Genomic DNA, 14,380 nt, shown 5'->3' on the forward strand with positions numbered 1-14,380 from the left:
CAGTCATGTCGGAGGCATTTGCCCATGTGTGACAGGCAAGCATGTTTAACTGAGGGCGGGGAAGAAGTGAGCGGAGTCAAGATGACTTTGGGGATTAAGGGGCACTCTGCGGCTTTTCCTTCTGGGTCACTGAATCCCACTGTTGTGCTTAGCATTTGAATGCGGATGCTGGGTGCGCAGAGGAGGGAGTGTGGATGGGGGTACTGACATTGGAGAGGAAGCCTCTGCACTGAAGAACAATGGACTCTGGAGAGTTCTGCGACCCAGATCCTCATCAAAACCTCCAAGAAAGGGTACAAGATGATTGACAAACCATAAACAAGTAGAGAAAAGGCTCCATTTGTGGTTTCTTTCTTCTGAACAGGGCTCCTTCCTAGGGTCACAGGGCAAGATGGCAGTGAGGCTGGGGTTCCCATTCCAATGTCCCATCTCTCAGAAATGAGCTGACTTGCCAGAAATATGCTGCCCCTCCCTCCAGCCACCCACCACCCAACGCACTCACCAGCTGTCATTTATATAGCCACACAGCCCTTGGCCTGTCCTGTCAAGACAGAGGACCTGTTGCCCACCCCAGAGACCAGGCTGTGCGTGACATCTACTTTGATTACTTCAAGGGCCAGCCAGTTGTCTCTGGGTGATTTAGCCAGGGATTCCTTAACTAGAGACAAAGGCTTTAATTTCACAGAGATGAAGTTTAAGAAGGAAAATGTCTGGAAGACTAACTGTATTGGCACAAACGAATGTCCAAGTGTAAAAGATGATAAAAGATTTTTTTTTCTTTTTTTTGTTTGTTTCATAGAAAAGTGCAGAGAGAGTAACCAGGAAGCTACTCATTATCTCCAAAAGAAAACATGGTACAGAGGACAGATAAATTTATAGTTTTTTTTCACATCTGTTTTGTTCAGTTACAGGCAGACATGCATCATGGGAAATTCCCATGACAGTTCCATGGAGATAGGGCCAATGACTTAATCCTTTCTTGCCTCAGTTTCCCTATGTGTAAATTGGTATAGAATATTATCTTGGGCCTGTGTGGGAATTAAATGGGAGAATGTTAGTAAGTGTTCTAAACAGAACTTGGCCCAGAGCACGTGCTTAATCTATGTTCACTATTTTCACTGGTGCCATTAATGCCATAAGAATAACAGGGCTTTTGAGTCAACTTTGCTTCTTCAATCTGTGGGGTCTGTCATCAATTGAGCTTTCAGATTTTCTTTCTATCAAAATAAGCACAAAAATAAAACTCAGATCCTATATAAATAAATAAATGAAAACTAAATATAAATAAACAAAAATTAGCTCCCAGAGAAAAGAAGGTAGCATGTATCCCCAAGTTAGTTTATCACAACATTGCTTTAGTTGAAGGCTCTGAACCCTGAAAAAAGGTGCAGTTTTAGGAGGCAGTATTAGTCATCTACTTTTATTTATTTATTTATTTTTGAGATGGAGTCTTGCTCTGTGGCCCAGACTGGAGTGCAGTGGCATGATCTCGGCTCACTGCAACCTCCGCCTCCTGGGTTCAAGCAATTCTCCTGCCTCAGTCTCCCGAGTAGCTGGGATTACAGGCGTGTGCCACCACACCCGGCTCATTTTTGTGTTGATAGTAGAGACAGGGTTTCACCACGTTGGCCAGGCTGGTCTCAAACTCCTGACCTCAGGTCATCCACCCACCTTGGCCTCCCAAAGTGCTGGGTTTATAGGTGTGAGCAACCGTGCTCGTCCTCATCTACTTTAATAATAGATTTATAGGTAATAAAAGCAATTATAATTTTTATATTTGCTAGATCTTATAACCTCAAGTCGTGATGCATAGCACTTTTGTATACACAAATAAATATTTAAAATAAATGTACAAAGTAATATCACTCTGCTATAGCCATTTCATCTGTTTACATCTTCTGCTTTCCATAACCTGCTCAAAATGACCATTGGGAAAATCTAGTTTTTCTAAGTGACTTTAGGAAAAGTCCAAATGTCAAAATAAAAAGTTGTTTTAGGACTGTGGAGTCCTGAATATGTGTATCATCACCCATAGCAGCTGTTTGACTAATGTTGAAAAATCGTATGTTTACATAAGGAAATCATAACATCAAAGACTGATGGTACCGATATTATAAATGATTATTGAGATAAGCATTCTGTGACCATGAACTCTACTTTTACCTAGAAGTAAAGGAAGAACTAATAGCAACTAAAATTACTAGATGAAATGTAAATGTATAAATGTGTTTTACTTTTACCTTCAAGGCTGTTGTCAGCCATTTGATAAGAGAGACAAAGAAATGATGCCCTATTGAGCTTGTTTCATCTACACAGAAATAAATAGGCTGAGTAGCCAGGGATAGACAGCTCAGGACTTTAATGCCCACATGAAATGCTGATAGTTCTTTATCCACAAGAAAATGGGGACAACATGAATATGTGAGCAGGCCCTCCCAAGATCCATGCCTATCTTCAACTGGCCTCTCATTTCAGGATTTAACTTCCACATTTAGTTGGAAGGCAGCTCTATGGGTGGGCTCCTATCAGGCGCTGGCTTCATCTTCTTTCTGTACTAAGGACAAATATTTTCTCTCATTTCAACAAACATTAATTGAGTTGCCTCTGTGTGTGGGGCACAGTGTTATCATAGAGGTCTGAGGGTGATATACTCTCACCAATAAGAAATGTGAGAAATAAAAGGCAGTAACCTACAGATACAGCCAACGTGCACAGAGCAGACTGTGAGGAGCACAGAGGAGCTGGGAGGTGCCAAGGAGACCTCCAGGCCTGACGCCTAGGGTAGGCTTGCCCCGGGAGCCCCAGGACACAGGACTTTTGAACCAGGCTTTGAGGACTTTGCTGGACAGAGATCAAAGAAAGGGCAGAATAACTGTTAGAGGTTCATGCTTAGAAATGGCAGGAGAAATAATGAGTGGTGCTCAGACTCTAAAGAGCGTATGAGTCAGGTCAAGTCATGGCAAGGACGGGGCAACCTGAGATCAGATAATGAAGTAGTGGAAGCACAAGTGGACAGCCCTACTCCGTGTCCGGCTGCACTCTGCACTTCACATGGTCACCTTGCAGCCTCATACCAGCCAACCAGGAAGGTCATACAAAGATCCCTTACTGGGTCAGGTGTGGTGTCTCACACACCTGTAATCCCAGGACTTTGGAAGGCTGAGCTAGGAGGATCACTTGAGCCCAGGAGTTTGAGACCAGCCTGGAAAACACAGTGAGACCCCATCTCTTAAAAAAAATGCAAATTAGCCCAGTGTGATGGTGCATACCGATAGTCTCAGCTATTTGGGAGACTGAGGTGGGAGGATCGCTTGAACCCAAGAATTCAAGGCTGCAGTGAGCTATGATCACACCACGGCACTCCAGCCTGGGTGACAAAGAAGTGTTAAATGCCCCTCCTACCACATGAAGACCCTGTCTCTAAATATATACACACACACACACACACACACACACACACACACACACACACATTTCACTGCTTGATTAAGAGTTGGACTTCATGTGGTAGGAGGGGCATTTAACACTTCTTAATGAGAGAATAAGAGGGAGAGAAAGAGAAATATTGCTGTTCATCAGTGCGGCACTTTAGGAAGGTTAGTTGAGCAGAAGTATGGGATGGATCACAGGTAAGCAGCGGGGAGGTACTAAGGCCAACAGTACAAAGGCTCTCTGGGGACACAAGACAGCACTACAAAACAAGGCCCTCCCTTGTGCAGACTTTAACCTTCCACTGCCACCCAGGGATGATCAAGGTGCTGGTGTATTAAGGAATATGGCAGGTCTCCTTTTAGGCCCTATTGTCATTATCCAGAAAAGCAGCAAGCAGGACCACGATGTGGGCGATGACACTAAACTGTGGAAGTAGCATGTGATTTTTCTTTGAAACCAGAGTTCCCTGATTGCTCTTACAGAATATACGACAGGGTTGTGGCGCACCTGTTTGGTTGCCGCACAGCGCAAACCCCTTACAGGAGGGTGAGCACACAGACGGGCAGGAGCAGGAACCGGGGCGAGCACTTTTGGGCTCTGGCCCCACAGCAGCATCTAAGGGTGGGTATCTGCGACTTCTGAAGCCCAAGTGGGCATGTGTTACGGTATGCTCCTTTAGCTTTGCCATCTGCAGATGGCTTGTGTGTTAATCAGCTCAATGGGCCCTCTGCATTATTGCAAGGGCAGGGGGCCAGTGTGACAGCCTTCTGCATCCTGAGCTCTTGCCCAATGTCCTGAAAGAATCGGATCACATGTGGGCTTGAAAGATGAGTGCAAGGTTTTATCGAGTGGTGGAGGTGGTTCTCAGCAGGATGGGTGGGGAGCCAGGAGGGGAGACGGAGTAGGAAGGTGATCTTCCCCTAGAGTCAGGCCACCCAGCAGCCAGACTCTTCTCCCACTGCCCCCGCTGAACTCCCCTTAGCATCCAGACATCCCTCCTCTTCTCTCTTTCTCTGCCATGTCGTTCCACTATCGCTGCCCTGCTGGTCTGTGTGCCTCCTCATCTCCTTACTTGCGGGTCTCATCTGGAGCTTGGGGCTTGGGGTTTATATGGGGGCAGGATAGGGGGCATGGTGGGCCAAAAGGCAATGTTTTGGGCACGAAAACAGAAATGCCTGTCCTCATTTAGGGCTTCAGGTCTTCAGGCTTGAGGGTGGGGCCTTTGCTGGGAACCGCTGTCTTCTACTTATTACTTCCCTGTCTCCTGTCCGTATCATCCTCACTTCCACACTCCACTCCATCTAAATATCATTCTATGCCTAATAAAGGCATTGGTGCATTTAGTCCAGATGTCCCGAACATAAATCCATTGATAAACATGACACATGCCCTCAGATCACTTATGGTCACCTTTCTTTAAGCCCTATTCCCCTAGAGGTCAGGAGCCCTCTTTCCTCGTTGCCTTGGAAAGAACCCTGTGCCGGATGGGGGAAAGAGCTATGGGTCAAGATCCTCATTCAGCGCCTCCGACTCCCATCTGTTCATGCCACAGTCTTTTAAACCCTGGTATGTGCTGGAGCTAACACAAAAGAGCCAGTGGAATGCTTGGAGCCTCAGTTTGCCAAGCTTTGGGTTTTGAGGACAAATATCATGATCATAGCCAACACCACTGTGTATACCATGGCAAAAGAATTCAAATGCCCTCCACACCCCTGGATTGACCCTGTTCCATGGGATTGCATAAGCCTAGAAGTGAGTACTTGCTGCTGATCCCAGAACGTGGAACACACTGCTAGTCAACACTGGCACACAGGCAATTGCAACCACACCGCCTGCAGTGCCAGCGCATTCACGGCTGGGGAGGCCACTGAAGCAGTGCAGGGCAGCATTTGGGGGGCTCTGGGTGATGGTGGTGTTGAGCCCCTGAGCTGAGTGCTCAGCAGGAACCAAACACTTCATGATGGCTGAAACTGGGTGTGGCCGGTTCATCCTCCGGCAACTAGTAAGGTACACCAACAAGTTACCTGCTTTAAAAAGAGAGAGATGGCATTTATAGTAGATTAAGTAGATTTTCTTTTATTGCTTTAATAGTTCCCAGGCAACATTTGCTTTTGCTTTTCCAACCAGCAGAAGTGATCAGAAAATGATTAGAATTTCTCCTGCAGATGAAATTCAGATTTTGCATTTGTGCTGTTTTATGAGCTGAGACTATCTTAAAAGCCAATTTATGGTTTTCTCTACTAAAATTAGATTTTTAAAAAATAAGGATATACAGCAATTGGAGGACGCCATTAACGACTTGCCTTAAGGCAATAATATACTGTGTTTACCATTTTCTTTTTTAAAAAATTCGCCTTAAGTTGATATCATTTAGAAGAGAGCTGTGTTCCATTTCATTCAACAAAAGCAGAACTCAGAAATCTTCTGTGGAGTTTAGAGGGAGAACTACTGGGGCATTTGCCCAGGACATTCCCTCAAGGTCAGGCTGTTTCCCAAAGCCTTGAATCTCAGATCTATTCATTCCCAAAGCACTGCCCTTTTGAACATTTTCCTCTCCTGAAATTTAAACCTTTAGAAGCTCTGATATTCCCTCTCTTCTCTCTCAGCCTGGAGAATCCCATTAGTAAAGCTGTTATCGAATCACACCAGAACTTTCCATCCAGCCCAGTCCTCACCAAACAGCCATAAATCTGTGGCTATGCAAAGTTAGCTCAAAATATATGTACCTCTTTCTCGGAGCCAGGTTACATCTAGTGAGGCACAACTTTCAGGCTAAGAAGAAGCCATTCTTCTGAAGAAAAATAACAGCACTCATTCTTTTCTTATCGCTCAAAGCAAGGCATTATGTTGATTGGTTCAATAGAGATTGCTTTTGTCTTCAGAAATAATGCTGTGTTGTTTCTGTCCCTGAACTACAGGAACCCACTGGCATCGATTTGCCGCTGCTGGATCCTGCAAACACCATCACCACGGTCACGGGGCCTAGTGCTTTCAGCATCCCTCTCCCTATCCGGCAGAAGCTCTGTAGCAGCCTGGATGCCCCCCAGACGAGAGGCCATGACTGGAGGATGCTGGCCCATAAGCTGAACCTGGACAGGTGGGTGTGGTCAGGCCCCAAGGCTAGCTTCTTTCTGTTAGTGCTCTCCAGGGCCAATAACTATTAGACGTAGGGTAGCATTCATTTTTTTTCCCCATCCACACATCTATTTAGTTTTTCATTTTGCAAATATGCATTAAGCTCCATCCTTGTACCTTGCACTGCAGGCTTGCAAAGAGTGCTAAGAGACATTCTGAGCTTATTTGGCATTGGTAAGTATCAAGTTTCATGATCCACTTTGCAAAGCTGGTGGGCTAAATTCCCCAAATCATACAACCATTCACTACCGTAATTATTGCTCCTCCCCTGCAGTTGAGCGGGACCTAATGTTTGATGAATAATTAGCAAGCTAACACCGCCTCGAGATTAAGTTATAAAGAGACATCTGGAGCCTCTACTTTGTGGAATGTCACCGTCACTACCAAACAAAACATGTGACATGACCTGTCAAAGAGTATCCAAGCCTGGACTAGAAAGAAAACATAAGTCTCTTGATTTCCTATTTAGAATATGACCCATAGACATCTCGTCTCTTAAATTATCTTACTCAGAGCTGAGGTTCACAAAGTTCAATATCACATCTCCTGTCTGGGGCTGATCTAATTAAGCATGGGCTAGTTATTTAGGATGGCTCACTGTCAACCACCATGGGACCAGGATACTTAAAGACAAGTAGAGAGACACAAAAGTTTAGCTGAGGAAAAATAGATATGTAAGTCACACCGTTGAGCACATTTTCTCTTTCCCAATTACAGGTACTTGAATTACTTTGCCACCAAATCCAGCCCAACTGGCGTAATCCTGGATCTTTGGGAAGCACAGAACTTCCCAGATGGAAACCTGAGCATGCTGGCAGCTGTCTTGGAAGAAATGGGAAGACATGAAACAGTGGTGTCCTTAGCAGCAGAAGGGCAGTATTAACCACCATCCTGGAAGGGGAAATGAAGGACGAAAATGCACAGGGAGTCTGTGGCCGTCCAGGGGAATCACAGCGGAGGAGGAAATCCAGACGAGACCAATGCACTTCACAGGCAAGACTGCAGCAGGAGCCAGAAGGAAAACAGATACAACTGCCAATGTACATGCCCACTTTACTCGGACATCATCACGGGAGTTAAGAAAAATTGTGTAAATTTGTACCTTGAATTTAGCTATCAACCTAATTTTCCTCTTAGTTGGGCTGTATGCTGTGTGGTACAGGATCTTACAGTTTCCTAGGAAACGCTTTTTATTGCTATCCAGATATATGGATAAACTTTCTTAACAAACCCAATTTCTACAAATGTTGTTTACATCAAATTGGACAGGGATACAGACACTGTCCATGGCTCGTTCTATTTTTGTTCAAATCATTTGAAGTTGAAGCTGTGGACGGTTTGTTGTGTCTATTTCAGATTAGTAATTTACAGAGAAATCAGACTTTTGCTACAAATCGTGTGCATCAAGTGTCTCAGATAATCCTCCCATCAGTGTTCTGTTTCTAGAACTTGTAGAACCAGTGTTATTGTTTGTATCAGGGAAGTGGAGAATCTAAGTGTAAAAAAGAAATAACTAAGACTCCTATTCCTTGGAGGGACCTTCTGGTGCCCTTTGGGAATAAAACTGTAGCATTGCAGGGAAGACAGTGATTCATGTTTAACCCCACAAACAAGCATTTTTTCACAACGTGTGTCTGTAATATGCAATATGAAGTGTTTTTTTAAAAAAAAGGTATTATTATTATTATTGATGAGTATTTACAGGTATTCTAGTAAAAGGATTTTTTTTTTAACTTCTATTTTTGTTAGTGGTACTGTTAGTATTTGAGTATTGACTAGACCTGCCCCACCTTTTCACCTATCAAGGTGGGTGTGGTCATCAGTTTAATTCAACATGCATAGCTTCCTTGACCTTTTACCTTTCTTTCCCTCATTCCGCCCCAGAAAGGTGATAAATGCTCACTGGCTTTGTCAGTCTGTTCCTTCAGCTTGCTCAGGCAGGGTCTTTCTCCTCTGAGTCTTATGATGAGATGTGTTCTCTATGAACTTCTCTTACTATTGCCATTGTGTGGCCCCACGTCGACTCCCTATGGTGCTCTACTTTAGAGGCAGTGTGGTTGGAGGAATGGACTCTGAACTGGAGATCAGGAAACCAGTTCTCATGTGAGTCTGTCACTGTCTCGTTGCGCCACCTTGAAAGTCATTTAACCACACTGGACCTCAGTGTCCTCACTAGAAAGTGAAGGGGTGGGATTAGATCATCTCCACATTCTGAAATGCTCAACTTCCACCATGATGCCTCCAGTCTCACTCATCTGTCTGAAGACCACAATGGACTCTGACCTAGATCATTCAAAATAATCAGCTGGTCTTTTGCCCAGGCTATGTTATGCCTTTCAAATAGTTCTGACATGGAAGATGATTATTCTAACCTGCATTATGTTTGTTTGGCTTGAGTCACTCTGCATCATTGCATTATGCTGTTCACTGAGAGATGACATCCCTTTATTACCATTTTCTTAGCCTCTCTTGGGACCCCCCTGCCCCCAGCCTTCCTGACTGGTTGCAAATTCTGTTTTACTATTGTCTTGGCATCTTGATATCTAGACCACTCCTACAAGTTTATCTGGCAGTAGGAACTTGGTGCATTTTTTTCTACACCCCCAAACCCCACCCAACCCCACCCTGAATCTTTGCTGTCATAATATTCAGTAGCATTTATAAAGGCTGTCTAGTTAGCTCTTTAAAAACTGCTGTCCTGCAAAATGTTAGTCAACACGCTACTTTGTGGAAACTAACTATTATGTTTCCTTGGGACCATCACAAGCTCTTTAACACAAGGACTCAATTCATTCAGCAGGTGGGGATTAAAGAATCAAAGCCCAGTAGCAAAACCAAAACTGAACAAGCAGACATGTGTATGAATCAGAACCTTTAGAACATGACTGTGGTTTACTTTTAGGCTGGAGGCACACAAGTTGCTGAACAGATTTGAATTATACATGTTCTTCCATCTTTCCATGTTTCTGCTCCTATTTTGGTAGCATCTTGATATTGATGCCTCTGCCATCCTCATCCCTGAGGAACTGCTGATACCTTGCTATGGAGCCTCTTCTTTCATGCTTTTTATTCCTTATCTTCTGTTTTGGACATATATTCTATAAAACCTCTCTCAGCCCACCCCCGCATTAGGATTTCCATATTTAAAATATTTGTACACTGACTGGGGAAGGGAGAGGTTGCACTAGTAAACAAGTTCAGTGGATAATGTTTGTAGCAATGAGTAAAACTGTATTCTAAATTAAAAATCAAATATATATACCCACAGTTATACACATACATTTTTTAAAAGGAGGAGGAGGAAAGAGAGCTGTTGTCCATTCCTACATTTTGAAATAAACTTCTCAAGATTACTCATCAATACCGGGGTTGTGGAATCATCTAGGGAACTCAAGAACTAGAATTATCTGAACTGAATGCTGAAACTTCTATGCCTAGTGAAAATGAGAGGGGAGCAGCTATGTAGCTATGAAGATGACTCAATTCCATAACTGTTACTAAAATCTTTGACTAAAAAGTCACCAACAACACAGAAATACTGAACACAAACAGGAACTGTTTTACTTAAAGTCATTGAGAACCCTTGGGGTTCACTTCAGATGCTTGTTTTTTGGTTCAACCTCCCACCACCAGACAAAGGAAAAGCGACTGATTTCTTATGTGTGGTACTCATCTGCCAGTCATAGAATTCTTAATGTTTCCTATCAAGTGAATGACAACTTCCATGCATACACTATTTATACCAAATAATTTTCACTACAAATTCTGATTTCCTTCTCCTTTGGAATAAAGTAATAGCTGTTAGATTGCTTTCAAACTTAGAAGGTCCAGCTATAACAGTCATTTCATAGGAAGCCACTTCATCAACTATTCTGATAGGTCCTGCTTCTTTCTACACCGCTGGAGAGGCAAGTTTGGCTGGCTTCATTTGGATAGAAAAAACTATCATTTGTGCATGCTGCCATCTAGTGGTGTGCAACACAATCGAACCTGAGTTTAATACTCACTAGAATGTGTTTGACAAAGGGAATGAAAAGCTGTAGAGTTCAAGGACCTTTATGACAAACAGATGTGGGAACATTTTCACTTCAAATTTACAATTTTCTTATTCTCACTTGTTTTTCATTTGCATCACCCATCTCAAAATCAGGTCATTGTGAGCCTAGTACATCAACCCATTCATACACAACACATCTTAAGTTGCTTCTTAACAGAACTATGTAAAATCTATATAAAACAGTCTTTGCAGAGTTGTCATTGTTATCATTTATGGTTTTCATTGGGATTTGTATACTTGAAATCTCCTTAATGTTTAGCTTTGGAAATGTAAGAAGTATCTGCTTAGAAAGAAAGAAGTCTTATATATGCAAATGGAATACTATGTCTGGGGAAGAGAACATTGGGGTTGTTAATCAAAGGGAAGAAAGCAGTTTCTTTTCTCCTGAGTTTGAGAATCCAAAGGCAGAGGTTCCATCCTGTTTTTATTTTCTTCTTATCACACTCATTCAAGTTTCCTTAATGTATCTGGAAGGAATAGAAAAGTTGGATTCAGAATTGACAGCTGGCATGCTGATGACATACCTGTGTAACACCAAGGTACTCACAGCTAACAGCTGTTTCACAAACGGCATCTTCCAGTTAGGAAGATGTTCGAGTTAGGCTCTTCAAAAACTGGACAACTTTTTGGGTGAGGTGTTCACTATCAAACTGCATCATCAGCCATTTTCATATATACTATTTTAGAGATTTAAATCTCTCAACTATCAAAAAGTAGAGCAATTTTTAGGAGAAAAAAATCATGGGGACTGAGTTCAGGACACTCTGAAATTGTGCGACCAGTGATTTTTTTTTTAAGGTATTTTTTCCTACAAGTAAGATATCCTAAAAGTCAATGTTTTGAGGGTGGAATCAAGACTTTTCACTTCTCCTGGAGAAGCGCAACAAGGCTCTTGTCTCATGTGTCCTTCTGTGTGTCTCTGTCAGCATCACAGCAGCTGTGCTCTTGGTCTGCTTACTCCTCTGTAATCCACGGATGCAGAGTGGAGTTAATAAGGTGATCACCATCTCCCCAGAATTCACAGGTCTCTGCCTCTATAAGGTCTGCCCCTATGGGGCCAGGAAAATAGAAACCTATATAAGGACCTGCAAGAGAGCGTAAAGAAGGTAGAAAAGGTTTACTTGTTGGGTTTTCAAGCCTTCAAGTTGAATGAGTCTTAGCTTTTGCTTGGCAGTTGTTCTGGACAAGTCATCAGTTTCATGTGGAGAACTCAGTGCAAGCCCAAGGCTTACAAACGGGAGGGGGCCCATGGAAACACAGCTGAAATGAAATGGGGCTTCATCCATTTTCTTTGAGAATGGAGGAGCTTTTGTGAAGCAGAACATCATTGCTCAAGATAATGGTTGATGAGCATTAGATTTTATAGATCTAATAAGGAAAATATTTTATTATCTCAAGTTAGCAAAACTTTTTTTATCTTTCGAGTGCCTCATAGGAGCAACTATTACTCTTTGGTTTTTATTTTTCTTTTTGTATTATTTTTATATATTCTTTAATCTTGCTGAGCTAATGTTGACTGAAATCTTTAGAACTTTGCCTCTGTGCAATGAAGTAATGTTTCTCTACCCTAAGAGATCTATTTGTATAATCTCTGGCAGTAATGATCACTTTGGAAGATTTCCTTTGCATCTCTAATTATTTCTTTTTAATGGAATAAGGCATAAGGGGGAATAAATATATTGTAATCAATGTTATGTAAACCCATATCCATACAGGCCAAGGAAGCCAAATGAAGTCATTAATATTTCCAGAATTCTAGTGTGAAAAACCTATTATTTTCAAAAGGTGGGGAGATGACTTTGTGTAGCACTGGGTGGATTTTCTCTGAAGACTAAGTCTAGCAATGAGCTTCCAGATCCTTTAGTTTTATCAGCCTTGTGCTTACATCATTTTCATAAATGCTACTTTAACAGCCTGTCTTCATAAGAGTTCATGGTTCCTAGGTTTTCCTGTCACCTCATTGTATTGATCTGTGGTAGGATATTAACGGGCTCATTCAACAAATGTAATGTGTGCCTCAGACCTATTTAGCATGGTTAGGGGGCATCAGCAGGACAAACCAACTGGTACTCTGCAAGTGTACTGGCACACCAAGCCCAGCAATTATTAGCAGCTCTTCATGAGCCTGCTGTCTACTCAGACGCTTGCCTACTGAAGGGACCTGTCCAGTGATCTTCTGGAATCAGGTTGGGAATCTCTGCAGAATATCGTGAGAGTTGTGGCCCAACTAGCTTCTAAATAGAAACAAGGAAGCTGCCCTGAGATATCGTCAGCTGCCCACCTACCATAGTGTTTGCTACTGAATACCAGCCTCTTAACATACCATTTCAGATCTGTCCTTCAACAAAAATATAAATTGCAAATCATATAATTTAAGGGTCTCCTACAAATATGCCTAAGTCGTGTGTCATTTTTAAGTTCCAAAGGCCTACTGGACTAAGTACTATGAGACCAGCTGTAGAAGCTGATGGCACTGACCCGGGGTGGAATAACCCTCAGTACTGGTGTTTAGAAGACTAACTGTAGGCAGGTTTTGCTGATCAACAGCCTAAGGATGGATGGGCTCTCTTTTGGCCTCTGATCCTGAGCACATGGAGGCAGCATCAGAGAATCGGGACCTGAGCTATATAGGTTCTCAGTGTGAAACCTGTTTAGAGTGACATATAAGAGCAAAAAATCTATAGCTGGTGTAGAATACCTTTGCCTTCTTTTCTATTCTGAAAGTAATGAATGGCATCTGTACATGTAGGGGTAAAAACTCAAGGTGTCTACTCCTCCGGGCCATGGACAAAAAAAAGTACAGCAGTCAGAACACATGGGAACAAGTGATTTGCATTCTCTTCTTCATGCTTTCCTAGACCTGCTACTGGTAGTGCAGCCCTCGCCCTCCAGACATAATGCATTGAGCCCAGTTTCAGGGAACATCACTGTGTGTGTGTGATGTCACGGTGTTGTATGTGTTGAGTTTAATGTTGAGCTGAAGCAAGTTGGTGACCTTCCTCTTTGCGCTTTGTAAAGAAGACACCAATGTTCGTCAGAGAAAAGTCCCCAGCAGTCATGCTGAAGAGGCAGTGTCATCCACCTGCTGTCTTTGGAACAGCTCAACTGCAGAAAGGTCGGATTGAGGTTTTGTGCTTTGTCGTTTTTCTTTTTTAAACAAAACATGACAACCTTGGCTTTTCTGATATGGAACACTTTTGTTGTTGTGGAGTTCCCTCTTGCTGTATCTTCTATGCAATTCCTTTTCTAAAAAATCCCCGGCGGAGGCAGAGTGCCCTCCGGACATCTGTCCGGCGCCTTGCTGAGTGGTGGAGGTGAGGGATACCAGCTCCGGGTGTGCCTCTTTTCTCTCCCTGGCTGCCAATCCCGATTTCTCCTGCAGTCCCCTTCGTTTGTAAATTGCCTGCATTTATTCTGTCAGCCAACATGTACAAAATGTAAGAAAGAATTTTTAAACAGGTAATAAATTATATTTATAAGCAACGAAGTGCTGGCTCCTTCACTTCACGCAAGGTTCTCCTGCGTGTTCAGAGTCGCCACGTGTTTCTTCAGTGGGACAGAAAGGCTTTGGGTCCTGCGTGGATGGTGATCACAACCTCCTGCAGGCACAGGATGAGGTTCTAGAATGTTGCTACTAAAAAATCAGCTCCACACTGGAATCACCCGAGGGGCCTTAAGAACTAACGCCAGGGTCACATCTCCAGAGATGCCGATGGAAGTGGTCTAGGGGTAGCCTGAGTCTTGGGCGTTAAAAAC

The 14,380-nt window shown here is 43.0% G+C and overlaps 1 protein-coding gene across 2 annotated transcripts in view; it reads left to right on the forward strand.

Annotated features, from left to right (window-relative positions):
• The window catches only part of LOC105464214 (unc-5 netrin receptor C), a 387,289-nt gene extending 373,182 nt beyond the window's left edge, over positions 1-14,107 (forward strand). For both annotated transcript variants that reach the window (XM_011711873.3, XM_011711874.3), the window contains 2 exons: positions 6,351-6,529; positions 7,285-14,107. In XM_011711873.3, the coding sequence (XP_011710175.1) occupies positions 6,351-6,529; positions 7,285-7,450 (345 nt within the window). In that variant the 3' untranslated portion in view covers positions 7,451-14,107. The remainder of the gene's footprint in view (positions 1-6,350; positions 6,530-7,284) is intronic.
• The last annotated feature ends 273 nt before the right edge of the window (positions 14,108-14,380 follow it).

This window comes from Macaca nemestrina, chromosome 3 (genome assembly GCF_043159975.1).
Source record: "Macaca nemestrina isolate mMacNem1 chromosome 3, mMacNem.hap1, whole genome shotgun sequence".
Lineage (NCBI taxonomy): Eukaryota > Metazoa > Chordata > Mammalia > Primates > Cercopithecidae > Macaca > Macaca nemestrina.